The 26,731-nt window shown below is 38.8% G+C and overlaps 1 protein-coding gene across 3 annotated transcripts; it reads right to left on the reverse strand.

The window, feature by feature from the left end:
- Positions 1-25,640, reverse strand: LOC122093769. Of its 3 annotated transcripts, none has more exons than XM_042664242.1 (4): positions 25,310-25,640; positions 23,987-24,197; positions 2,319-7,099; positions 1-312 (listed from the first exon to the last, which is right to left on the reverse strand). In XM_042664242.1, the coding sequence occupies exons 1-3, from the start codon at positions 25,469-25,471 to the stop codon at positions 2,343-2,345; spliced, it is 5,130 nt and encodes a 1,709-aa protein (XP_042520176.1). In that variant the 5' UTR covers positions 25,472-25,640; the 3' UTR covers positions 1-312; positions 2,319-2,342. The 3 variants fall into 3 exon arrangements, with proteins under 3 accessions (XP_042520176.1, XP_042520174.1, XP_042520175.1); XM_042664240.1 differs by having other exon boundaries at positions 1-338; XM_042664241.1 differs by having other exon boundaries at positions 1-414.
- Between the last annotated feature and the right edge of the window lie 1,091 nt (positions 25,641-26,731).

Here is a 26,731-nt window from a genome sequence, read left to right on the forward strand (position 1 = left end):
TTTTGACCAAACCCAGTTTTAATTGGAAAAACACATTCGAATCAGATACAATATATGCTATGAGGTCCACAAGTGATTATAGCTTTGGCAGCAAAGTCCAATCATACCAAATTTTCTAACACTCATAAATGCTCACAAAGCAATTGGAAACAGTTTCAAAGTACTTAAAAGACAAACAAACCATAAAAGTAACTGTAATAGGCAGACTACACCAAATGAAAATATCTGAAATATGTTCTGACCAGCAAATCAACTTCAATCCATTACTTTTAGTCTTGAAATGCTACAATAACGTTCAAGCAGCCCATGCTTCTGCATCCACAGATTCCACACTCAACCTGACAATAAAAGAAGCAAACATGCTCAAAAATTTTTGGATTCCTTCAGGCTTAAATATTCTGAGTTTGATGCAGCCTGACAATAAAAGAAAAAAAAATGCTTAAAACTTTGGTGTCAATGAAGAGTTCAAAGATTATTTATTAGCAATCATGAAATTCTTCAAAATTAAAGAGTTAAAAAAGACACAATGAGTGTGTTGCAACCAGAAAAGTAATTCAATTCCTCATCTACCTCATTGTGAATTATAAAAAACAGAAATGGAATTCAAGTCCTCATGACGGGGTACACGTGTGGGATTTCTTCATGCTTAGTCTTTCTGAGTTTGATGCAGCTAAAACATATTAAAACAATTTGCAGATTCAGAATTTTAAACTTTCATGTCAGAATAAGTTCCCAATCTATCTCCAGTCGATGCAGTTGGAAATGGTGCAAGCAAAACGAGGATTTGAGGAAGTACAATTGGGTGGGACAGCGAACAGCCCAATTAAGTAGGGTTCCTGATACTCAATATGTAGATTGTTGAAGCAGTTGGATGCAGTTTGTATCCTCCAAAAACCAGAGTGGTGAAATTAAGCATGATTTGAACTTCCAATTCAGTGGTTCAGAGTATTCCTCATTCCTCACTGGGCCTAACATCTATACAGAAAATTGCAAAGAAAACAAGTGGTTTTCCTGCACAGATATTAGGGAAGGAATCTCCTTGATAGGCACCTAGATCTGCCACATGGCAGGTCAGACTGGACTGAATTTTTGTGGACAGGCAGGTCCCGACATCCCCTGCTCATATGCCAACATTCCAACCACTCCGAGTTTGTGAAGTGTCAAAACAAGGAATTGAAAAATCTGGGACTACCAAGTGGGTGCACCGGACTTCAATGAAGGTGCATGGACATACATGTGAGGTATGACATTAGAATTTGAGGCTGAACTTTGACACGTGGACTATTCAGACCATTCCTTAGATATATAACGTTCTGATTCATCACATCATTCTTCCATATGGTAAAACTAGGTATGCCCACTAGGGAGATTCTGTCCTAAATATTTGTGTGTGTAACTTTTTGAATATTTTTCTATTCTACATTCATAAGTTTTCATCCACTATGAACTGCCATTAGTTATCAGTCCTGATAAAGAGGAGAAAAGGGAGGATGGGGAGGGGAGGGGCTGAAACCATTTATATCCAAGTTTGTCTAAACAGGCCTATGAAGCAGTCACAAACAAAGATATATGGATGTCTTCAGATGCTCCATACTTCAGCCCCTAATGATCATCAGTTTTCCATAGAACTCCTATACAGAAGTTTGTGTATTAAGCTGTATGCCTGGTTTGATATTTAGCTGTCTTTTAGGAGATATAGTAATTAAAGGTGACATATTTGAGGGTTTTCATTGTTTCTGTTTCTTATTGCGACATATTTCCTTGTTATCGTCTTCCCCGTCATCTCCTGTGTCAGATTGCACTCTAGCTTATCCCCTTTTAACCTGAAAGTAACAACTCACTAAATCACCTGAAAAGCTTATCTGGAGTGACTTGATAGCTTACATGTTGGGATTTTTAATTTTATGAGGGTCAAATATTAGATTATGCATTAATACATCTGTTTGTGTCTCAGGGAGAGAAAGAGAGAGGAGGTCTAATCTTGACATATGAATGTGCATAGAATCAAGCCAATTCTATCAATTCTCAATAATAAATTCTACCAAACAATCAAATCATGTTTCTACCTCCAATTTCTAGAGCATAGATCTATTACTTCCATCATAACCAACGTGCATACTATCCTGAAGTATGTACACATACAGAAGGCCTTCTAATGCTAAAAGTAAAGGTAAGAATCAGAACAACTACAGAATGATGACAATCCATAAATCAACCATAAATACACATTTGACATCCCAAAGAGATAATAGAGTACTAAAAACACACTTTAAAACATTAAAGAACAGAAATATGTGGTATAGGATAGATGGACATACAGAACAAGCATAAATTTCGGCTGGCTAGTTGGATGTCAATACTGATGCCAAGAACTCCTCATCCTCCAAGAGAAGTTGCATATTTTTGGTCTTCATCAAGAACTTGATTGCTTCTTCTTCAAACTCCAGCAGAAAACCCAACTTGATAAGCTCAGATAGTCCAGAAATCTGATCTTCCTTTTCCCATAACAGTCCCTCAGATATCACTTTGGAAAAATATGTAGCAAATTCAATGTTGGCTTTATGCCCAGACGGTGTGTAAGTCTTCTGTATGAACAGCCTTGAACTTGCTCTCTCCCAACGAATCAGTTGGCTTACCTCCACATTCACATTCTTTCCAGAAGAGAGTGGTAACATATAACTCACAGTAATGGATTTTGCTGTCTTGAACACAGAAAGATCAAGAAGATACTTGATTGTCTGATGCCTTCTTTCCACATCCATTTTGAGCGAAGGGTCGGCTAGAAACCCAAGTATGAGTCTAAGCAGCCCTTCTCTGATGAGTATGTCTCTTGGATTGACGTTCTTGAATTCGATACTATCTGGTATGGAGGATTCATCCTTCTCTATGGATTCAGACATAGTCCGGACCCCAACATTACTGTACATTTCAAGAAGCTTACTGCGAGGAAGAGTTTCCAAACTTCTCTGTGGACACCAGACAAATAATGGATGAAGAGAAGCCTTCTGAAACATATCCTTCAATTGCAGATCATCTGGGATGAAGACATCTTGTTTGTTGGACAACAGAATTCCACCTGTGCCTGTCTTCACAGGAACTTTCAGTAAGTTGTCCGCAAGAAGTTTCTGCGTCTTTTGGGTCCAATTCTTCGCGACATTAATCCAGAAGGCACAACAATCAGACTCTGGTAATTGGTGTCCTGAATTTTCCCATTCCTTCCATAGCTTATAGTAGTCATCAATTGAAGGATTGTGTCTAACTCCCAAAGCCATGGAAAAGAAGCCTAGTAGTTTCTTCTCATAATACCTGGATAAAATATTCAACTGTGCACCAAAGAGATTGTCCCTGTCATAAAGGATACATTCTTCAGGGCTGACCCACTCTCCCTTGTTACATCCATTTGGAATCCAAATCCATCTAGCTGCTTTATTGTCAGGCTCCCAGTTGAATTTCATCAAGTACTGATAAATTCGAGCTATAATGTTTAATTGAGAATGGAATTCAAGGTGACTAGCAAGCAAGGTGCATACATTTTTAATATCTAAAGTGACACCAATTGCACTGAGCTCTTTTTTGTACAAAATCATGCTGAAGCCATAAAATTCTTCATCAATGAATGGCCCATCTTCTGGCTGTAAGAATGAAGCCCATTCTCTATCAAACAGCAAACATTTCTCTGGAGATTGGTAACCCATATGAGTCTTCAACCATCTTGTATTAATTCTCTTCAAAAATTCTGCAGGCAAGGGATCACTCTTTTCATGCATTAAATTTCTGACGCAATCCAGCAATGAAGCCACATTCATAGGAGTTAAGTTCGCTGGATTTGAGGGGATACGAATGCCAGCTGTCACAAACTTTGCTCCCTCCTTGAATTCAATCACAACTCCCAAGGCTTTGAGCTCAGTTTTGTATTCTTGGATGCCCTTGCCATGGTTATTGTAATCATCTTTGAGGAATGGAAGTGTTGCAATTGGAGAGATAGAAAGCCAATCTGGGCCAAACAATATAGACTCCTGAGGAGACCTGTTGCCAAGACAAGTTCTTAACCATTTCTCCTCACGGATGCACTTACTAAAATCTGCTGGAAATCGAAGCTGTGCTCCTTTTAGTTGTCTGAAACATGAAAGAAATGAGAGTACATTCTCCTTTGTAGCAGAGGATGCATGTTTTTTAAAATAGCACGCAAATGCGTTTGCTGCTACCTCAAAATCCACCACCACTCCTGCTTCCTTCAACTCATTTTTGTATGAGAAGATAGTACTTCCATAGAAATTTTCTGCAATCACCGGGAAACCACTGAAAACCTGCAGAAGGCAACCCCATTCAGGACTGTGCAGGAAACATTCACCAGGAGACTTGTAGCCAAGACTGGTCTTCAACCATTTTTTATCTTTCAACACTTGAACAACTTTCCCAGATGATCTTGAACACCGGATACATTCCAAAATGAAAAGTATAGTATCAGGTGTAAAAGAAGTTAATGAAGCTGGCAATCTGAAGTAGTCAGCCACGAGCTTGTAATTTTGGTTGAAGCCAACAATAACACCTAGCAACTGAAGCTCCTCTCTGAATTTGGGGATTTCCTCACCATAGTAATCTTGATCAATGAAGGGGAGGTCACTAATTTGTGAGGCATGTTTCCATTCTGAATCAAACAAAATGGATCCAACAGGAGACCTTACTCCATGGGAAGTCCTAAGCCATCTTCCTTCTTTTATATTCATGATAAAATCTTCAGTAGGCAAAAACTTCCTCCTCAAGAATCTAATGAAATTAAGCATTGAAAGCACATTGCTTCTGGTCAAATTTGATGATGCTGCCAGAGACATGAGATGCTTCCCAATGAATTGGCATGCTTCTCCAAATTCAGACATCACTCCCAGAGTCTTCAATTCCTCCATATATGCACTGATTCTGTCATCATAGAATCTTTGATCTATCAAGGGAATATCAACTAGCACATACCCATTCTGCAAGAGATTTCCCCATTCTGGGGTCAATAGGAAAGATTGTGAAGGAGGCCTGTAGCCTGGACTGCAGCCCAAAAAAATTCTCAGCCAACTTCCTTCCTTTATACATCTTAAGAACTTTCCCTCCATTTTCATACCCTTACGTTTCATGGTTCTAATCCAGTCCAACAACAAAAATGTGTTCTCCTTGGTCAAGGGAGCAGATACTGTCGGAAATACAGCATTGGGAGGACAGAGATCTGGGATATCAGAAGCTCCAGCATAAGTTTTCATGAATATCATAAGCTGTTGCTCTGATGTATAAACACCCGCAAAATGGCCAGCTTCCAAGTATTCTTCTCCTAATTCAACATAATTTTCTCCCCTCCATGGATTTGTACCAATCAATCTCACCCACTTGCTTCCATTTGCAGGGACAAGAACACCACTTCTCTGTCTAGTTACACATCCATAATTATCTACCATGGGTATTTCATAACCACAAACTTCCCATTCAGACAGATATTTATTAGAGAGCGAGTGGTGCAAGAAGTGAGCTAAGGCAATGACAAGCTTCCTGTCACCATTTAAAGACTTAACAAGAACAGAGGCATAATCAGAAGTACTCACAGAAAGAATTTCCACATGATATTCGAGCCATTCCAATAACGCTTGCCTCTGAGGATATATTTGCAGAGCCTCCTGTGTGCCTTTTGGCAAAAAGAACTGATTTCCTGGACATCTGAATTCCCGGTTCCAATTGATCAACCATGAAATCTGACAAGCTTCACTTGATCGACGTACTCTAGAACCATCCCTCTGAGTCACTGCATTGATACTCAATAAAGATACATTCCCATCTTGGTTCACATATTTCAGAAGAGGTATGTTCTTGAGCTCTGTGTTACAGAAGCAGGAACCCCAGTTACAACTAAGAAAATACAGAAGCTCCATATAAACATCCTCCGAAACTCCCATTACTAGATTAGAACTCCGGATGCACTTCACATACCATTCGCCAACCATTTGTTGCACTCCCAAGAAATTCAAAACATCATCGTACTCCTTTATATCAAATGCTGAATTTAGAACACACAATCCATGGGATGACAGATTCTGCAAGCTCACACCCTGCTCCTTTGCTTTAATCAAGATATTCCAGAAAGCAGGCACTATCCTACCTACTTCACTGGGCTTACAAAAGAACTTCTGGTCAGTGTATGACTCACATGGAACAATGTTTTCCTCAACCAGTTTCTCTTTGATCTTCTCCCTCACGGAATTCAGCTTTGGATACAAAGAGCTTCCAACAGGTATGAACTTAAACATACGAGCCAATGCAGATACTGGAGCAGATTCTGTTGTCTTCACAAGTGTGATGAAAGCATTAATAAATGCAGAGGGCACACAGTCCAGAATCCCCTGATTCCATTGGTTGTCCAACCGAACAGTTTCCCTGGATGATGCTAGAATAAAATCAGCTTGGATTATGAAGGGAAAATTTGTGACCATTTCTGTTGGAAGAAATGCGTAGACTCCAGGTGAGTTCATCCCTCTATTAAGACGCTGTCCATATGGAAATGCTAGTGTAATCATCCATTCCTCAACCTCCTTCCGTTCCACTCTATTTTCCAGCCTAACAGGAAACTTCTGCCTCCACATGTGGTACCTGCATTCTCTTTCACTCTCATCATCATTTTCCTCAGATGAGAGATGAAGGGTGTAAGACTCTGCATCAATGTTCTTCCTCATAACAAAATCAGTCTCACTTGAAATAGAGATCGCATTAACTGTATTGAGTCTACGATCCTCATTATCTTCCCTAATAGAAAGCCGCTTGATCTTAGAAAGAAATAACAGAACTTCAGGATGCACGCAGGATAGCTGTTGCTTAACAGGTCCCACCTTATCACATTTCAAAGGTAAGACTATTGTTGTGGCTGGAAAAGCACTAGCACTAGCACTAGCGCTAGCAGAACCATATATCTGTTTTATGTCAGCAAGAGAAGGATTCTCCTCTACCCATTCTGGTACAATGTATCCAACATTGCATTCTGGACATGGATCTTCACTGAACCTTATCTGATACCCATTACTGAAAATGCAAGGCTGAGCCGTTATCAGAAATACACTTTTGAACCCAATTCCTACAAACCACCAATATGCAAGTTGTCATTTATAGAGAACACACCTAACTAATGCAAAAGAACAAGAAGGTAAAAGATGATTGGTAGTCTGATTAGTTTAGACTGCAGTTACATGATATTGTATATGTGAGTCAACTTATTTGCATTACGGAGCATTAATATATTCAACGAGCAGCACCAAAATAGTCTTACCAAGCAAGCAAGTGAACAAGCATGCACGAGAAATCAGAGGTTACCTTTATGTAAATGGAATAAGATAATTATCTGCCTTCATGAGTATAATATCCAGACTCCCCACAGTTTAGTTGAAATATCTCAAGTGCATTACTATATTACACCCATTACTTTTTAGTAAATTAGAAAGTTAGACAGTGCATCCATGCAAGAGTACTTGATGATACATTTTGAAACAATTGATCGGAAAACTACAGATCAGATTTTAAAATCTTCTTCCAAGAAGGAAGCATTGGGTTTCATATGGACTAATAAGCTAAATAACAACATTAGAAGCACTACATACAATTTTTATACCTTCAAGAGTATGGTTCACCTTATGAAAATTTTTTACGCTTTGAGCTCAACATTAATCATATGGTTAGCCATGGATTGAATTGTTCCCCTTTTATTTTGAGCTGTTAACCAAAACTATCTGATGTTGACTTTCCAACCACAAGTTTTCTAGTATTGAGTCATATTACAGGTTTTAGCTTGCTTTGAAGTTAAAATTTTCTGTCCTACTTTAACTTTCAGAGGTTCTCCACACCCCCACCGCAACCTTGTTTTCTCTAATCACAGTTTTAATTCTAAATTAAGTCTTAATGTTTAAGCTGGAGAGAATCTATGCATAGGATTTTAATCCAATGACATGCATATAAGTGGATATTAAATTGTCAAGGAAATTAAATTTGAAACAATACTCGTGTGAAAACAAAAGAGAAAAGGAAAACCTTATGTTTGTTTTCTTACTTTATTCTTCTTGTTTTTTAACCTTATTTATAAATATCAATCTTACTAATTCTAAATCTGTAGATATCTTCCTTTTTTCAATACCAAGGTTTGTGTAATGGTAACATTACTGTTAATGTCTAGATTCATTGTATGCGTCTGGATTCATTCTATGTATATGCTAGGATACGGACTATGACTCATCCTTACATAACATACCTAAATTGTATTCTCATATCCTCTCTACAAATAAGATGGCCTCTATCATTTTAGATAAGCCAAAATCATTCTCCCATATTCTAGTTCTCAACTTGGTATCGAAGCCTACAGCTCTAAAGAGTTATTTATTATTCCCACCACCGGCAGGGTCCATCACAAGATCTCGAGGCTCTGGCCTCTCCAGTCAAGCATGGTAAACTAAACATGCTCCGACATATGTCGCACCATACATGACCTACTAACTTCTATTGACCACTGAATGCCACACTACCACTGCTGCTTGCATTCTGCAACTGGCCACCTATGGCTAGACTCTACCAACCTCCTCTTAGCCTTCTAGCCCATTGTCGCCCTGCCGTTGGCATTGCCAGCACCTATTGGCCTTGCTGCAATCACCTCCTAGCCCTAGTGGCCCTTCTGCTATAGAATCTGGCCTCAATGACCTTTTCGTTATCACCTTCAGGCTTTAGCGGCCTACATCCATCACCTCTTGGCCCCCAAGCCACCACATCATCATCGCCTGGCTCCAGCAGCCCTGCCACCATCACTGCTTGGCTTCTAGACCATCCCACCATTGCCACCTGGCCCCAATCACTGTCGCTAGCATTGTGCGGTCCCACCTACTTTTATTAGCTTTTGTCTGCCCCATGTCAAGCCCCAGGTGACCTTTGTTAGGCCTTGTCGATCTTTAGGGATATCCCACCAGGCCCCTTGGCCTTTGCTGATGCACCTCCATACTTGCCTAAGTTCCACAGCCCTCTGCCAAGGCCCTCTAGTGCCCTTGAGCCTTCCAACGCCCCTTGTGCCCTCATCATAAGGATTTTCTTACATGCTTCTATAATACAGTAGACATCCCTAGCCTGTCTTTACTTTTCCATATCAATTTTCAGCAGCTTATTACTTGATTGTGATCAAGGTCATCAAGGCATAAGGTGGCCCACGGCGAGGGAAGAAGGGAAAAAATCAAGGCAACACCAACAAGACGACTTCTTGCTTAGGCTAGGTGACCAAGGTGCCAGTCCAGACTAGACCACCTTATCGCCTAGGCGACTCCTTGATAACTATGCATGATATTCCATTTTTATGACAAAGAGTAGTGATACTGGCACCTCCTTAAGAGGACTTAAGGGTAGTGAGGTGAGTCATGTTGGGACTCATAGTCATAACCCATCCCTCCAGATAGGTCCAACAAAGCTTAATGGATTAAATTATCTCGCTTGGTCAGGGGCCTATCTATTGGCCATTCGTGGAAATAATTTATCGAGGTACCTGACGATTGACACCCCTATGCCAACCGAAGCCACTATAAAAAATACCTGGTTAGCTAATGATGCAGTTGTAATGTCCTTTCTCCTCAATTCCATTGGACCTACTATCAGCTCTAGCTTTGTTCTTATGAATTCTGCAAAGGAGTTATGGGATGCCATGCGACAGACTTATGCCCAAACTAGTAATTATGCACAAATCTATAAGCTCTGTTGACATGTTCGCGAGAGTACTAAAAAATATTTGTCCCTTATAACCTATTATGTTTCTCTTAATGCTCTCAAAAAATATTTTGAGTTTTTATTACTGGTAGCCTAGTAATTAAGTTTTTTACCTTTCTGATGCGTTGGAAATGGTTTTGAGACCTAGTTTTGCATCGTTTAGGTGAATGACACAAACTAATGTAATCATGCATTGACAACATGAATTATGGGTTCTTTTGAGTGCAATGATTAAAATTTGAATAGTTCCAATTTGCAAGTTTATATGTAGGACATTATATGATTGGAAATTAATAAGATAATGTTATAATACACTTACATTGATGATCACCAATTTTTTTGGAAAGCTCCTATTATCCATCGTTGCCAAATTTTGGGAAGTGCAATATGATATATTGTTAAGGATAAGGATTACAACTCATCCATCTAGATTCATCATGTGTGAGCTAAAGGTTGTGACTGTGTTATGACTCAGCCCTCAGCCCTAGTGGATATTCACTTAATTGAAATCTATCATTCTGTTATGAATTAGAACAGCCTCAGTCATATAAGACAAGCCAAATCATTCTCTTAACCCCTTCTTCTCAACTTGGTATCAGAGCCTTGTAGGAATATTGATATACCTTTCTCACAGTCAGCCAAATATTGCCTATACTGTATGGGTTGCTAGTCGGTTCCCAAAGATAGAACATCTTGAGGCCGTTTATAAGATTATGCGATATTTGAAATCAACACCAGGAAAAGGTATTCTATTTTCGAACAACAACAATTTAAAAACTTGAGTCCTTTATTGATGCTGATTAGGTTGGTTCTATTGATGATCACCGCTCCACTTCAGAGTATTACACATTCCTTGGATGCAATATAGTTACTTGGTGATGCAAAAAGCAACCAATAGTATTATGATCCATCGGAGAGGTAGAATACCGTGTAATGGCACAGGGTGTATGTGAGCTTATCTAGATGAAAACACTACTCGATGCTTTGGGGGTGAATCTAAAGGACCTATGAGGCTATATTGTGATAGTAAGGCAACAATTAGTATAACCTATAATCTGGGTTCAACATGACAAGACTAAGTACATTGTCCTTGATTGACACTTCATCAAAGATAAGCTTCAACAAGGCACCATCTGCATCCCATTCATTGCTTCCAAGAACCAATTAGTTAATGTCTTCATAAAAGGGTTGACTTCCAAGTCATTTCATCCAATCATATTCATAATGGGTTGCTCATATGAACCTGGGCATGGAATATTTCCTCGTAAAAGTCTAAAATAGTCCATAGTGTTTGATACACCCAAGTCTAAACCTATGGACCTAGTCTGCAATCTTGTCGACGAAATTCCACGACTTGAGTGATGATGCTTCCATTCAACGAGCTGATTTATTAGGGTATGGGTTCACTGCCAGCAGTGTTTTATAGATTTCCCTCGAAGAGACCATATGGTGAACGACATGCTCTTCCTACCACATTTGAGTCTTCATATGGTTGGTCCTAGTTGATCAAGTGCGGGTGATTTTGTTGAGCTTTATGGAATTGAGAGTCTTTCTCTTCCCACCACAGGTGGCCGGATTTCTGAGGAAGTGTTGTTTCAAACATCTCGTTTGCTTAGAAAGAATCAATTGCGTATTGGGCGATTTTACCACCAAATATAGGTGTGATAATGACGTCAAAACTTTCACCCAGTTCTTTTGGGTTTTTCTGTTATTTTATTTTCGAAATGAGGCTAGAAAAATTTGATCAATTGCCCATTTAGTCAAGTTTATTATTATTATTATTAATGGCATTGTTATTATACATGTATGATTATGCATATTATTTGGGTAAACGAATGTTTGTGTTTGCCAAATTTGACATCCCACTTTATGTATATCAAGGCCTTCAATGGCACAAATTATGAGGAGTGGCTTGATTCCTTATTGTGATGCTTGTAATAATACTTTAGGATATTGCTTTGTATTCTGATGAGCGAGCCTCCAAACCTAGGACTGAAAGTACTGTTAAAGCTAAGGCTCTCTAAGAAATAGGAGGAATCAAACAAGTTGTATCTCATGATAATAAGGCACATAATTGAAAAGACTTTAGAGAGAGCAATAATGAACAAAAGAATGTAAAGGAATACATTGAGGCAATTGGAAAGAAGTTTAAAAAAAATGATAAAGCAGAAAGAGTTACATATCGGGAGATGTTCTCAATTACATAGAACGACGGAGTAAGTGGAGTTAGCAATCACATTCAAAAATGATTAACTATGAGAACAAGCTACCTACTATGGATGTGAATATTTTAGATGCTTTCCTAGTATGGCATATCATACAGTCCATTCCTGCTCAATTTGATTCCCTTAAGATATCCTTTATGTTAATAGTTAGGAACGAAACATATAGCAAATGAGCTCCAACCTTGTGCAAGAGGAGGAATAAAAAAGAAAGACAATACAGTGCAGTTGGTCACCTATGAAGCTAACAAAAACTTCACCCAAATTTGATAAAAAAGGCAAGAAGCCTAGAGGAGAGTTTGAAAAATTCAAGAAGAATGGTTAGTTTTATAAACTTAGATACAAGAGCTTGAAAGGTAAAGGTCAAAGGATTTAAAGACACAGGCAATTACTACAATAAGGCCAGCCATAACAAAATTAACTGTTACAACTTTAAGAATGAAAGAGTAGAACACCACCCTTGTAATTTCTGATCTATAGGATCTCTTGATAGAATCTAAGAAACAAGAGGAGAACAAGTGATGGGGAGCTACACATTTATGTGGGATTGGCAAGAGGATCTAAGTAGATCTCGTAGTAGTAGTTGATTTAGTTTTATTTTTTATTTCTATTTTAGAGATTGGGTAATGTAGTTTGTGTGCCATGACATAGACGGAACCTTATTTCAGTTTCGAAATTGGATAGAAAAGGTTGCCTTTAACATTGCTAATAGAAAAATGGTGTGTTATTTTGTATCCCACTTGGTTGGTTCAGCTTCATTTTTTATTACTTTTATAAGTTTGACTTGCATACTACTCTTACTCCACCTATAGATAATTACTTTACAGTAAATGTTGTTTTAGGCTCTCAACCCCTGAAATTTGATGAAAATTCTTTGATGTTGTGTAATAGGCCTTTAAGGCATTTTTCTAAACCAAGAATAGAATGATGATTAAATATGATATTCTTCACCATATAAATTTTTTTTACTATCATATTTAGGTAGATGCGTCGATTGTATTAAAAAGAAACTCACTAAAGCTAAAAACAAAGGGATAATTCAAACAAAACGATGTCGCTGAAAAGGGTGGCAAACTTTTGTGGGTTAGGTTGACAAATAAAGGGAAGGGAAGGAAATAATGGAATATATAATTTTTAGTGGGGAGGAATTTGGTAGGAGAGAGAGGAAATGGAGGTGGCATGGGATTCAATGGGAAAGAGAGGAAATAAGAGGAGGAGAGATAGACACAAAATCAAAAAAAAATTATGAATAGTGCCAAGGTCCTACCAGATTAGTAGGACTTTGGAAGTAAGTGAGATGGGAAAAAGTTAAGTTCCACATTAACAGACAATTATACTTACATTTAATGAGCTTATCCAAACACTCATATTTTTGATAGTTTCTAGGAAAAAAGTAAAAAATTTCCCACCCCTTTTTACCTTTTCCACTTTTCTCTAGGGCCTTATGGACATGGTGAGGAACATGGTGCGTGATACTACTTTACCTGTTTTCCTAAGGGGAGATGTATATATATATATATGTTTTAAACAAGGTGCCAATTAAATCAGTTCCAAAGACTCCACATGAGTTATGGAATGGCAAAAAACGTAGTATATCCTATCTCCATATTTGGGGATGCGTAACAGAGGTGAGACCCTATAACTCACAGATGAGGAAGCTTGACACAAGGACTATCAGTATATATTTAATTTTAAGAGGTCAGAGTGAACTCGTCAATCCACCATTTCTAGTGACTATATCATTTTTCTGCAAAAGTATGAGTTTGACATAGGCTTTAAGTCTGATCATATTACTTTTGAATAGGCTTCTAGATAGCGGTATCTAAAGTTCAATGAGGTTGTCACTTTCTTGGTTCCTATTGTAATAATGGGTTTTATGGGTTTTAGGGAAAGTGTCAGTTACCAAATGGATCCTAAAGGGTTTAATGGTCTTTATAATTTTCTAGAACCTTCTCTCCATTGTTAAAAATAAAGAGGGTTGGTGTCATATTAGACACAAATCATTACCCCATTCAACATGGTATCGGAGGCTTAGGATCTGAAACCCTAAGGGTTCTCCCTCTTCTCCATCTCTTTGCCTCTTTTATTTCTCTCTCTCTCTCCCCCCAGCACCTCCCTCCATCTCTCTTTATCTACTTCCCTCTCACCAAGAGGGTTTCTAGCCTCCACCCATCCTTTCCCTGGGCTCTCAAACTCTCTTCTATAATGATCTGAGAGATCCAAAACCTTTTTTTCATCACTTTTTTAGGGTTTTCTCCCTGAGAACATTTTAATCGTTAGGATGCTTTTTTCTTACTCCATGCTTCAATCGTCTTGATGTTTGTTATGATTGGTGCCTCTTATCCTTGTGGTGGTATATACTGATCACTTTTTCGTTTGAGGTATCTGTTCTAGAGCTATCCCCAAAATTATTTTCTCAGGGTTTTACCCTTTATCGATTTTTGGATTTTTTATCTTTTTCTAGTTATTTTAGTGCTTTTTCTATCTCCGGCTAGTTTCTCTTCTATTTGTATAGCCCCCTTGAGTAACAACTATGTCTACCATCTCACCTGCTTCTATTGGTGGAGACACCACGGCTCTTCCTACCTTTCCTCCTTGTGGTATCAAGCTTGACGGAAAAAACTACCTAATATGGTCACACTCGGTCTGCATCTTCATCAAGTCCCGTGGCTATTACGGATACCTCACCGGAACTACGAAGCGTCCGACCACCGGTATTAAGATTGACAAGTGGGAGTGTGCCAACTCTCTCGTTATGACCTTCCTTGTCAACTCAATGTTGCCCTAGTTTTCGCATGGCTATCACCTCCTTGACTCCACTGCAAAGATCTGAAAGTTTATCTTGGATATCTATTCCCAGGCAGGGAGTGATTCTTAGGCCTTTGAGCTTTACCAGAAGGTTCGTGATCTGAGGCTGAGAGGGCTCACTCTATCATAGTACTACGATAAACTACGATCACTATAGACTGAGTTGGATTTTTATAAAGAGTATACTCCTTCCACCGCTAAATATATCACCAAGTTTCAGAAGCAAGAGGATAAAATTAGGGTCTATGACTTTCTAGCAGGTCTGAATGTGGAGTTTGATCAGTTGCGGTCCCAGGTTTTGAGTCATGACCCCTTTCCTACCTTAGATCGAGAATATGTTGTGATCTAATATGAGGACAGTCAATATACCACTATGCTTCCACAGCAAGCTGCCACTCCTACTGAGAGATCTACACTTGTTAATGGCACTCAGTCCCTTAGTGTAGCCCCACAATCTGGTGGCTCCTCTACTAGGACTCCAGTAAAGTGCGATTACTGTGGGAAGGAGCGTCACACTAAGGAGCATCGATGGAAGCTTCATAGTCGTCCTGCTGATACATCTGGAAAAGGGCAAGGGAAGGGTCGTGCTGGTACTTCTGGGCAGGCCAACCATACTAAGAGCCCTGAATTTGCTCTTAGCTCCTCAATAGCCTCGCTATCATTTGATGAGCTTATTGCCCTCCAGCACCTCTGGACACGTCCAGACTCTCCTATACCTACCACTATGAGCTCTGCTTATTCCACCCCTTCTAAGTTAGGTATCTCCTTTTGTGGCCATACTATGTCTGTTCCTTCTATCCCTTAGATTATAGACTTTGGGGCTTCTGATCATATGACAGGCCGCTTGTCTCTTTTTTTACAGTACATTACTTGTCCTAGTAATAGTAAGGTCAAATTGGCTAATGGGACTTATTCCACTATTCTGGGGAAAGGCTTTGTTGGATGTACCCCCTTTTTATTCCTTTCTACTGTATTGTATGTTCCTTCTTTTCCTACAAACCTTTTGTCCATTAGTAATCTTACTTCCAGTCTTAATTGCAAAGTCACATTTTTCCCGTCTCATTATGTTTTTCAGGATCTGGTGACAGGGGAAACGATTGGCTCTGGTAGGGTATGTAGTGGTCTGTAGCTACTTGATGATGATTCGATGTTGGTCTCTGCCCATACTCTTCAGACATCTTCTACATCACCTCCCATCTCTGAGTTACTGCAGTGGCATCATCGATTAGGACATCCCCCTATGAAAACTTTAGCTAGAGTTTTTCCTCCTTTAAAAATTGTAATTCGAGTCAATTTTTTTTGTGAGGCATATGTTTTGGCCAAACAAACTCGAATCACTTATTCTGTTTTTGGAAATAAAAGTGCCACTCCTTTTTCATTGATACATGTTGATATTTGGGGTTCATCCCGCTATGTGTCTATCAATGGTTATCAGTGGTTTGTCTCTTTTATTGATTGTCATTCTTGGACTACTTGGGTTTATATGATGCGAACCAAGGGTGAGACCTTCAATTGCTTTCAGTAGTTTCATCGCATGGTTCAAACTCAGTTCGGTGCTACCATTAAGATCCTTCGTAGCAACAATGGTTGGGAATACTTTGAACGGTCCTTTCAAGCTTACCTTTTCGATTATGGGATGATTCATTAGACTAGTTGTGTGGATACTCCAGCTCAGAATGGGATTGCTGAGCGAAAGAATCGCCACCTTTGTGAGGTAGCACGCTCTCTTATACTTGAGATGTATGTTCCTCCCCAGTACTGGAGCGATGCAATTCTCACTGCTGCCTTTCTTATCAACCGAATGCCTTCTCGATTCTATGGCTTCCGCTCCACTCTGGATCTTCTCAAAGGTTCCGCTGCTTTTCCTATTCCTCTTAAGGTATTCAATAGTATTTGTTATGCTCGTGATCATCATCCTCATGGAAAGTTTGATCCTCGTAGTCTCCGAGGCATTTTTCTGGGGTATGCTCCTACTTAGAAAGGTTATCGGTGTTTTCATCCTCCTACTCGGTGTTGATTTGAGACTATGGATGTTGTCTTTCATGAATCTGTGTTATACTACACTGCGACACCTCTTCAGGGGGAGTCTCCTTCCATTGTGAAAGATGTGTCGTTGTCTCTTAAAATTGCTATCCCTGCTAGTATCCCCGTTTCAGTGGGAGAGTGACACTCTTACTTCTCCTGATGTGCCTCGGCCAGAGATACGTGTGTATAGTCATAGAGAGTAGACTCAGACCACTACACATCCAGCATCTACCCTACGATACCAGTCGTCTCCTCTCGAGCCTAATTTTGTCCCCTTGGACCCTGGTAATTCTCCTTCTACTTCTGTTGACCAGTCTCTTAAGTTGCCTATTGCTGTTTGTAAAGGCATTAGGTCTTGTACTTTATATCCTATTACTATTTATGACTCATTCTCTCCTTCCTCCTATAGTTTTGTGTCTTCTCTTTCCTCTGTGTCCATTCCTCATACTTGGCAGGAAGCAAGTGCAAACTCACAATGGCAGGTAGTTATGGTTGAAGAGATGTAGGCTCTGAAGAAAAATGACACATGGGATCTGGTGTGTCTTCCCTCACAAAAGAAGATAGTTGTAGTGTAAATAGGTCTTCAAAGTAAAACAGAAGGCTGATAGTACAGTAGATCGGTACTTGGCCAGACTTGTTGCCAAAAGCTTCACACAGACTTATGGGATTAACTACCAGGAGACTTTTGCTCCAGTTGCTAAGATGAACAAAATTCGTGTTATCTTGGCTTATGTCGCCAATTAGATTGGGATCTCCAGCAATTAGATGTGAAGAATGCCTTCCTTCATGGGGAACTTGAGGAGGAAGTGTATATAGACATTCCTCCCCAGTTAACTTGCTCCAAAACTCAAGGGAAGGTATGCAAGCTAAAGTGTGCTCTATATGGGCTGAAGCAATCCCCTCGTGCTTGGTTCGGACATTTCCACAAGGCTATGATTACTACAGGTTACTGTCAAAGCAATGCCAACCACACTCTATTTATCAAAAGATCTGGTGGGAAGATTGTTATCCTAATAGTCTATATATATAATATTGTTATTACTGGTGATGATCTAGTAGAAATCTCTCCCCTCAAAAGATACTCGAGTGAGGAATTCGAGATCAAAGATCTAGGACAACTTCGTTACTTCCTCGGCATTGAAGTTTCCAGGTCTTCTTATGGGATCTACTTGTATCAATGGAAGTCTGTGCTTGATCTTCTCTCTGAGACAGGCATGTTGGGGTGTAAGCCGATGGACACTCCTATTGAAGTTAATGGTCACCTGAGTAGCAAGGAAGGTGATCAAGTAAATAAGGAGAGATATTAGAGATTAGTGGGGCGGTTGATCTATCTCTCTCATACACGCCCTAACACATCATTTGCCATCAGCCTTATCAGTCAGTACATGCATAATCCCTACTCGACTCACAAGAAAGTTGTGCTGCGTATTCTCTGGTACTTGAAATCTGCCCCAGGTCGTGGCATCATTTTTTCGCCTCATGATCACCTTAGGGTGGAGGCATTCATAGATGCGGATTGGCTAGGTTCCCCTGATGACCGCAGGTCTACTACTGGTTATTGCACCTTTATTGATGGTAACCTTGTTACATGGCGTAGCAAGAAGCAAGCCATGGTTGCTCATTCAAGTGCTAAAGCAGAGTTCCGTGCTATGGCACATGGCATTTGTGAGCTCCTATGGCTTCATAGTCTTCTCACTAATTTGGTTGTTCCTGCTACCCTTCCTATGAAGCTCTTTTGTGACAGCAAATCTGCCATTAGCATTGCTCACAACCCTATCCAGCATGATCGAACCAAGCATGTGAAGATCGATCGCCACTTCATCAAAGAGAAGCTGGATACAGGCCTTATCATTATGCCTTTTGTTCCCAGTAATGAACGACTAGCTGATGTATTTACTAAAGGTCTTAGTAGTAAGATTTTTTATCCTATTATCTGCAAGTTGGGCATATATGATATCTATGCATCAACTTGAGGGGGAGTGTTACAATAATGGATTTTTATGGGTTTTAGAGAAAGTGTCAGTTACCAAACGGACCCTAAGGAGTTTAATGGTCTTTGTAATTCTCTAGAACCTTCTCTCCATTATTATAAATAAAGAGGCTAGTGTCATATTAGACACAAGTCATTACCCAATTCAATAGTTCCAAAGAGACTGTATCGATCAATTTATATACCCCAAGATTAGTTGGAGTAAATTTATCTTTGTCATTATCTACAACAACTCAACCTTTTTCATTCTCTATGTTGATATATTTTCATGATGGCTGGAGATGATGTATCATGGAAGATTCACTATTAAAAAGGATTGGCTCCATAGGCTTTTTAGGAGCATGTTACTTGTATGGGATTGGTTAGATCACTAGCGTATTTTGTTAGTGGGAAGAATTTACCATATGTTGATTTAATAGCTTCTACTCTCATGCTTTATTATTGTTGTATGATGTTTATGGCCATATCATTTCTTTTATTTGTGCATGCACTTGTTATTAGAGGTTGTGCCTAATGTTATCCCCTTCATATGCCAGAGGTTGTTTAAAGGATACACATTTTATGATAGCTAATAGAATTACTCAGTTTGAGGACTTGGGATAGTGTATAGGGACTTACAGATCCAGTCCTAGTGAGCTTTAGTTTAGAGTGACTATGGTGGACTTCTATATGAAGTAGCTAATTTTGGTAGTTCTATTGGCAGCATGCCATGTGAAAAATGATTCCAATGAGCTCCCAATGATGGATTAACTAGTCGGAAGTCATTACTAATTTGAATTTGATATATTTGATCAGTGTGACATGAAACTTCCATGCCACTGTGGGCCTTATTATGGGAGAGACTTAGTCACTCTTAGGTTTGTCCATGTTCCACGTCTATACAAGGATAGCTATGTAGAGAAGGGAGTAAACAAGAATGACAGGGGGAGAAAAGAGCATTTGAGGAGTTCTTCAACAAGCGATATGGATCCGGATATGGTCCCAATATAATCTCGTATTATTATTATTGTTTGTATTATTTGATCCGTTATATTGATCCTTTAAATCAACTTCACTTTTTACATACTTGTGGTTCCCGATTTTTTCCTAAGTTTTAGGTTGCAACCTTCCTCAACATCTCTCTATATATTGGTTTGTTTTTTTCTCAAACTTATAATTCTAGTTCCTGCAATTCTGGTAACAAGTTCTGAGCTTTAGTTACTAGAACTCTAATTCCAAATTTGTGGCCCTGACGCCTAGCGCCAATGGTAATAGTGTGTGCAGGTGTTGTGTGCCTTTTCTATTGATTGTGTTGGTAGCAATCCCTGGTCGCAACATGGAGTTTGGCCACACCCGTTGCTTCCTCACAGAATGATGGAAGGAGGGAAGTAGCTCGGGTTAGATAGTTGAGGAGGTAGAGTGGGAAAGAAGGACATCAGTCAGATTAGAGAAGAGAAGCGAGAGAGAGTAGGAGATAAGATAGGAAAGAAGGTTAATTCATAATTCCCATAACCCTTCTAATACTGCCTTCTCCTTAAATACACGCACATTAACTATCTAGAGATAAGTTATGCTAACTTCTCTCAAATCTAATAAACTACCTCCCTAATACATGATATATTTCCCTCTATCACTAAACTACTCTCCCAATACGCCATAATTGGGTACCCACTTACATAATAATATATAACCACTCCAACTACATGTAGTACATCAATAGTGCTCTCCTTCCACCTTGGTAGCACCTTCCACATATGTTGCATCCTAACATTCACTCCACCTTAATAGCATCCTTATCCTCAAGGACTAGTGATAGAAGGATATTTGAACTGGAATTTGATGTCTTCTTTAAGCACATCCTTGTTAGACCCGCACCCCTCTATCAGAAACAACCGCTTACATTGGTGACATGAGGTGAATCGTTCAACACAACTATAACACAAACCTTGGTCGTCCCACGGTTTTTGCATTTCTACTGATGATAGGCGGCTTATTAGCATAGCCGCTTTGGCTGTATCTAATGTGGGGATATTGGCAGTGACCATGTTTGGTTAGTTTTTGGTCACTTCTTACATCTTGGATTCAAAAAATTTGACCGACCAAATGGCCTCCGATAGGGTGGTGGGTCATGCCGCCTTAACATCAAGTCTGATCGTCTCCTTAAGTCTGCTTAAGAAGAGGCTAACTTGCTATTCCAGTGACAATCCTCTGGAGAGGGTCATCAATCTTTCGAATTTGGCTTTGAAAATCCAGTACACTACCCCCTTGTTGTAGTTTCGAAAGATCGGCGAAGAAGCCCTCCTATTAGGTCAGCCCCAAACCAGTAAAAGGCCTTCCTTGAGGAAGTTCTACGTAAAGGTTTCTCCTCACTCCTTTAAGAATTGATAAGAATTAGGCATCCTCTCTAAATGGTAGGCCGCCATCGAGGCCTGGTCCTCTTAGGGAGGATGTTGAAATTAGAAGAATTTCTCAGCTCGCGTGATCCAACTTGTCAGATCCACATACCCATTATATCTTGAAAATTATAGCTTTGTATTCTTAGGTATGGTAGATCCTCCATTTCTGCAACTCTGGAGCACTCCTCCCAAGTCTGATCAACTAAGGTTGCGAAGTTGTCAAACCTTGAAGTGAAGTATTAAAACATGTCGTGCATCTGTTTTAGGATCCTCTCTTGGCTAGTTGTAATGTTTTCGATATGAGCCTCAATCTATTAGAAAAGTTGTTCGTCAAGCCATGGCTAGCTTTGATACCAAGATGTTATGTGTTTGTCCTATTGACGGTATTGGTAGCAATCCTAGGCCACAACCTTTGCTCCCTCATGGAATGATGGAAGGAAGTAGCTCGAGTTAGATAGTTGAGGAGGTACAGAGGGAAAGGACATGAGTTTGATAAGAGAAGAGAGAGATAGTAGGAGATAAGATAGGAAATAAGATTAATTCATAATTTCTCATAATCAAAGATTAAAGTATCGGTAACAGTCATCGTATTGGTCGGCTAATTGAAGATACGTATTGGAGGGTATCGTATCATATCGGAGATATGCTAAAGATACTCATATAAATGGACAAGAAACATTTTTTTATAGACTTTTGCATACTGATAATAATAATAATAATAATAATAATAATAATAATAACAACAAAAACTATATACAACATGTATCATAAAACACTAAAATGGAGAATACTGCACTGAGAGACAAGTGTATTCAATTGAAATTGTTCAAAAGGATGAGGCTTCTTACATAGAGTAATAGTCTATTGTTGACTTTCTAAGAAATATTAAATCTATGAACAAATTGATGTAATAATTCATGTTTGATGCAATATTATAGTTTGTTTTACCTAAATCTTCTCAAACACAGCAAAAAAAGAAGTAAAACTTAATTGTTTAATCCTACTATCCAGCTTCTTATATAATAATATTACTAGAACATTACAAAAGGGATAGCAGTAACTTGTGCAATCATGACATGAGATACAACGTTCAATTTTGTAGAAGGATCAACACACTTGGCTTGTCGCAAGGACAAACAACATTAAATAGAAATGATGACACTAGTTGTCGTGAAGATTCTTATAGAAATTAAGAATTAAATGGAGTGGAGAAATCAAGTGGAAGACGCTTATCTAATTGCAAAGACTCTATAGATGTAAACTGAAGGAGATGAACAACATGAGGATGCCATAATTCCTGACAAGGAGGATATGAAATAATGGTAAATCAAGATTGTGAACTCTGTTGGGTAATTGCAGTTAAGTTTCAAATTTTGGAAACTTAAGTATTCTCAGTAAGAAGAACAAGCTTCGTTTCGAAAATGAAATGTGTTCTGTAGATACGTATCTTAAGTATCGATTGCATATCAGTGAGTATCGATTTGATACGGTTCGATACGAACCAATACGCATATTATTCAATTGTTCAAGGCTCAATTGTACATATCAAGAGTATCGATACGTATCGATGTGTATCGAAGCATATCGTATCAGTGTGTATCGTATCTATACCCATACATATTGATCAATACGGTAAGATACGCACTGATACTTTAAACCATGCTCATAATCCTCCTAATACTACCTTCTCCTTAAATACATGCACATTAACCATCTAAAGAAAAGTTTTGATAACTTCTCTCACTTTTAATAAACTACCTCCCCATTGTATGACTTCCACGACACTAAACTACTCTCCTATTACATGATAATTGAGTAACCACTTACATGATAATATATATAACCACTCCAGCTATATGTAGTCTGTAAATAGTGCGATCCTTCCACCTAGGCAGCACCTTCCATATATGTAGCATCGGTCATTTGATTTCTCTATTTTCAGAGATACTTTGCAGGACTATCTTTTAAAAATCTATTTGGTTTGATTCAAAGCAATATTTTTGAACCAGTCAATTTGAATTTGAAAAGAATAAAATAAAAAAAAAAGTTACGATGTAGGGACTAGGGAGATTGGATCCACTGCATGTACGATCACATGGTTGTACATGTTAGGATCCAACACCTATCCCACCACCTGCATTACAAGGATAAAGAGGAATATAAATAGAAACAAAATAGACAAGTGTTGGATCCACACATATACGATCAGGTGATCCTACGAGTAATGGATCCACTCTCTAACGTAGGGGAGTTAGATGAAAAATATAGGCCATATAGTGGAGTCCGGAATCTCCAAATCCCCTCCTTGTACGTAACCACCCCACTTCATCTCAGACATTGGATCAGTTGCTCATACGATCACCTGGTCGTACAAGTGAACGTCCAACACTTGTCGTAAATGTAGTGGAGAGAGCTGCAAACTAGAGTCAGAGTAGATGTAATGGTCGGGCTAAGGCGGAGAGTTGCAGGACATGAGTAACCTGCAACCTTAGTCGTAAATGCAAATTGACGCACAGGAGCCTTTCTCGCCGGAGCTTCTGGAGGAGAGTAGTTGTGAAAGCGGCACTTCATTTCTCCCAGAAAAGTACCATGGAGGGATGGACCCCCAGGGTTTTAAAAATCGGTGAACCTAATACATTATCGAATCGACCGATTCTACCGATTCACTCCGATTAAAGGCAGATTTTGACCGAATCGAATCAGGAATAAATAATTAGAAGCTTATTAGAACCCAATGCTTTGGCAGTTTTATTATCAGTACTAATTGTATCTATGGAGTAGAGAAAATTGAAGTTTGCAAAAATTTGGGGAAGTACCTTTCTCGCCGATGTAACCTCGTTGCCGGTTTCCTTTCTTGGTGGACCTTCCTACACTGCAAAGGGAATCAATGTTCTTTGGAGAGAAACCTTTCTCGTTGTTGAAAACCAGCAATGTAGCAGCAGCTCCAGTGGCCGTTATGTCCCGAGATGTTATTATAAACTCTAGAGATGCCTTCACCCCTTCTGGGTACTCATTATCTTCTGCGTTCTGAAAGGGAAAAAGAGAAAAAATTGAATCAGTAACCATGTAATAACTCACTGAGTCAAATCGGGATCTTGGAATAACCAGGTTTTCACTTGGAATATCGGATCAGTCCAACATCATCGGGGCGGATTGGTCAATCCGGATCTGGAGATATTTGATCCGATCTGTGGCAATCGGTTTTATTTGTGTCCTAATGACGAGCATCATTTATGCGGGTCTGAACTCTGAATCCATATGGTATCCAGTCAACCATTCACAAGGTTTTAAAACTCGGGATCGGTCTATCAATGTAAATCCGATCGGTATTGATTAGGGTCTGTTAGATTTTTTTTTTTTTTTCTAATTAATATTTTAGACCATTTTACCCTTATAAATTAATAATAATATATAATGTATCGGTTTAGCTAATACCAATCGGATCCAGATGATCTTTGACCAATTCGATCCGATATTTTCTTGATGAGACCAAGGGAGACCATGCATATTAAGCATAAGTATATCATGTATGGCTTCTATAGGGGTGTTAATACTTAAATCGGATCGGTAAAACCACCTCCAATCGAAAGCTTAGCAGACCAGTTTCGATTTGGTAAAATATAACCCATAAAAACTGAACCATATATAGAATACCAATTGAACCCAAAATCAAACTGGAACCAACTCAAAAACTGGATCGAAACCAAAATCATACCGATAAAAAATTGAAAACAGCTCAAAATTCATTAAAATTTTTTTTTTTAAATAGTTTTGTATAGAAAATCAAATTCAAACCGAACAAAGAAACTAAAACCAACCCGATCACTAACTGGTACAAGAAATCGAAACCAAGCTGAAACCAAATTTTTCTTATTGATTGGGTTTCGATTTCACCATTCCCACCCCAAAACCTATTCAACCCGGATCAAAACCAGGCCGAATTGACCCGTTGACATCCCTATGCTTCATCGGCTATTCTACCCAAAAGTTAAAAATGTATAGCTTCATTGGCTATGGTTAATTCCAAAAATGGTACAGGGTTCTTTGAACACACCAATGAAGTGCGATGAAATAGTTTCGCATGAAAGAGGACAAGAAGATCATTTCATGGAGGAAGAGAGAGAGAAAGAGTAAGAAACCTGGATGAGCTCCATGAGGAAATGGACGTCTTTGGCATAGAGTTCAGCAGAGAGATTCTTGACGGCCTGGTGGAGATCCTCCGTCAGAGGATTGGATTCCCCTCCGATGGAGAACTTCGTTTTCCTTATCTCTTCAATATGTTCCCTTGGCGTCATCGCCATTGCTAAACCTTCCAATTGTCAACAACTCACACTGAGCTTACGCACAAACAGAGAGAGAGAGAGAGTAATGTAGAGGTAAGAGGGAGTGAAGAGAGAGTGATATAAAAAGAGGATGAAGGAAAGAACGGGGAAGTAATAGAGAGAGAGAAAGAGAGAGAGAGAGAGAGAGACTTGGAGACGAAGGAAAGACCAGGGTAAGAATAGAGTGAAAGGTGGAAAGGAAAGTTATGGTTTTGTACGAACAGAAATGAAAAGCCCGTAGACTCCTTTTGGGGTCGTTCCAGCTTCATCTTTTGTTTCCTTCATGGAATAGATTCCAACGCGTTATTAATTCATTTCCAAGGCAATGCCAGAAACGAGAATTGGAAGAATGTGAGTCGTTTGATTGGTATATTTTAAGGATTTTGTAAGAAAGAGAGAAGAAAGAAGAGAGGGAAAAAGAAAAACTATTTTTTCTTTTTTCCGATGTTAATAAAAGAGAGGAGAGGGAAAAAGAAAGACACAATTTTTTCTTTTTTCTTGTGTTAATAAAAGAGGGGAAGTTGCCTTTTTCCCATGCCTTTCCAATTGGTCTAGGACATCCGCATCATCATCGGCCCTTAATTATTGGAGGAAGATTGGTATTGGGAATAGCGGAGAGGGTATTGTTGACTTTGTACAAGTAGAAGGATAATAATGAATAGAGTGTGAAAGGGTTGGTTCAGTTCAGTTCAATTGAGCTGAATCAATTTTGGTTTGGGAATGAATGAGTCCAAAATCAAATTATTAAGAAACTTTGGTTTTTTGATTGGTTTTGATTTCAATTTATTTCAATTTTTTAGTATCAAGTTAATACTAATTTAGATCGATTTATTTTTTGCCAAATCAAAATGAAATCTTTCATTCATAACCTATAGTGAAAAAAGATTCTGATAGTTTTCTTTGATAAAGATGACAAGTTCACACTTGATTACATTTGAAATTAGTAAACAATCAGAATTAGATGAGATGTACTAGTGTATTTACAGATAAGTTATATGCATGCATACCTCTAATAAGCTAGTCCATTAAACATCATCAAGACCACTGTGAAATAGCATCATTTGACTCTTAATAAACTTTATCTGATATTGAGTGTCAAAGATTCCTCATTCGATGTTGAATATTATTCATTATTAGACGCATCTACATTGGTCAATAAAGGATCCTTGGTGTGGAATAGTTTGGTAAAAGTATAGCCTTTATGAAAGCAAATAATTTGTTAGAATGTACATATAGTAG

Source organism: Macadamia integrifolia, chromosome 11 (genome assembly GCF_013358625.1).
Source record: "Macadamia integrifolia cultivar HAES 741 chromosome 11, SCU_Mint_v3, whole genome shotgun sequence".
NCBI classification, from domain to species: Eukaryota; Viridiplantae; Streptophyta; class Magnoliopsida; order Proteales; family Proteaceae; genus Macadamia; species Macadamia integrifolia.

What these genes read in the sequence shown, in the direction of transcription:
- LOC122093769 (XM_042664242.1), bottom strand. Translation starts at nt 25,471, where the DNA reads ATGGCGATGACGCCAAGGGAACATATTGAAGAGATAAGGAAAACGAAG. An exon ending in TCCTCATGGAGCTCATCCAG is followed by an intron (nt 24,198 to 25,309) that starts GTTTCTTACTCT and finishes TTTCCCTTTCAG; the next exon opens with AACGCAGAAGATAATGAGTA. An exon ending in AGGTTACATCGGCGAGAAAG is followed by an intron (nt 7,100 to 23,986) that starts GTACTTCCCCAA and finishes GGTGGTTTGTAG; the next exon opens with GAATTGGGTTCAAAAGTGTA.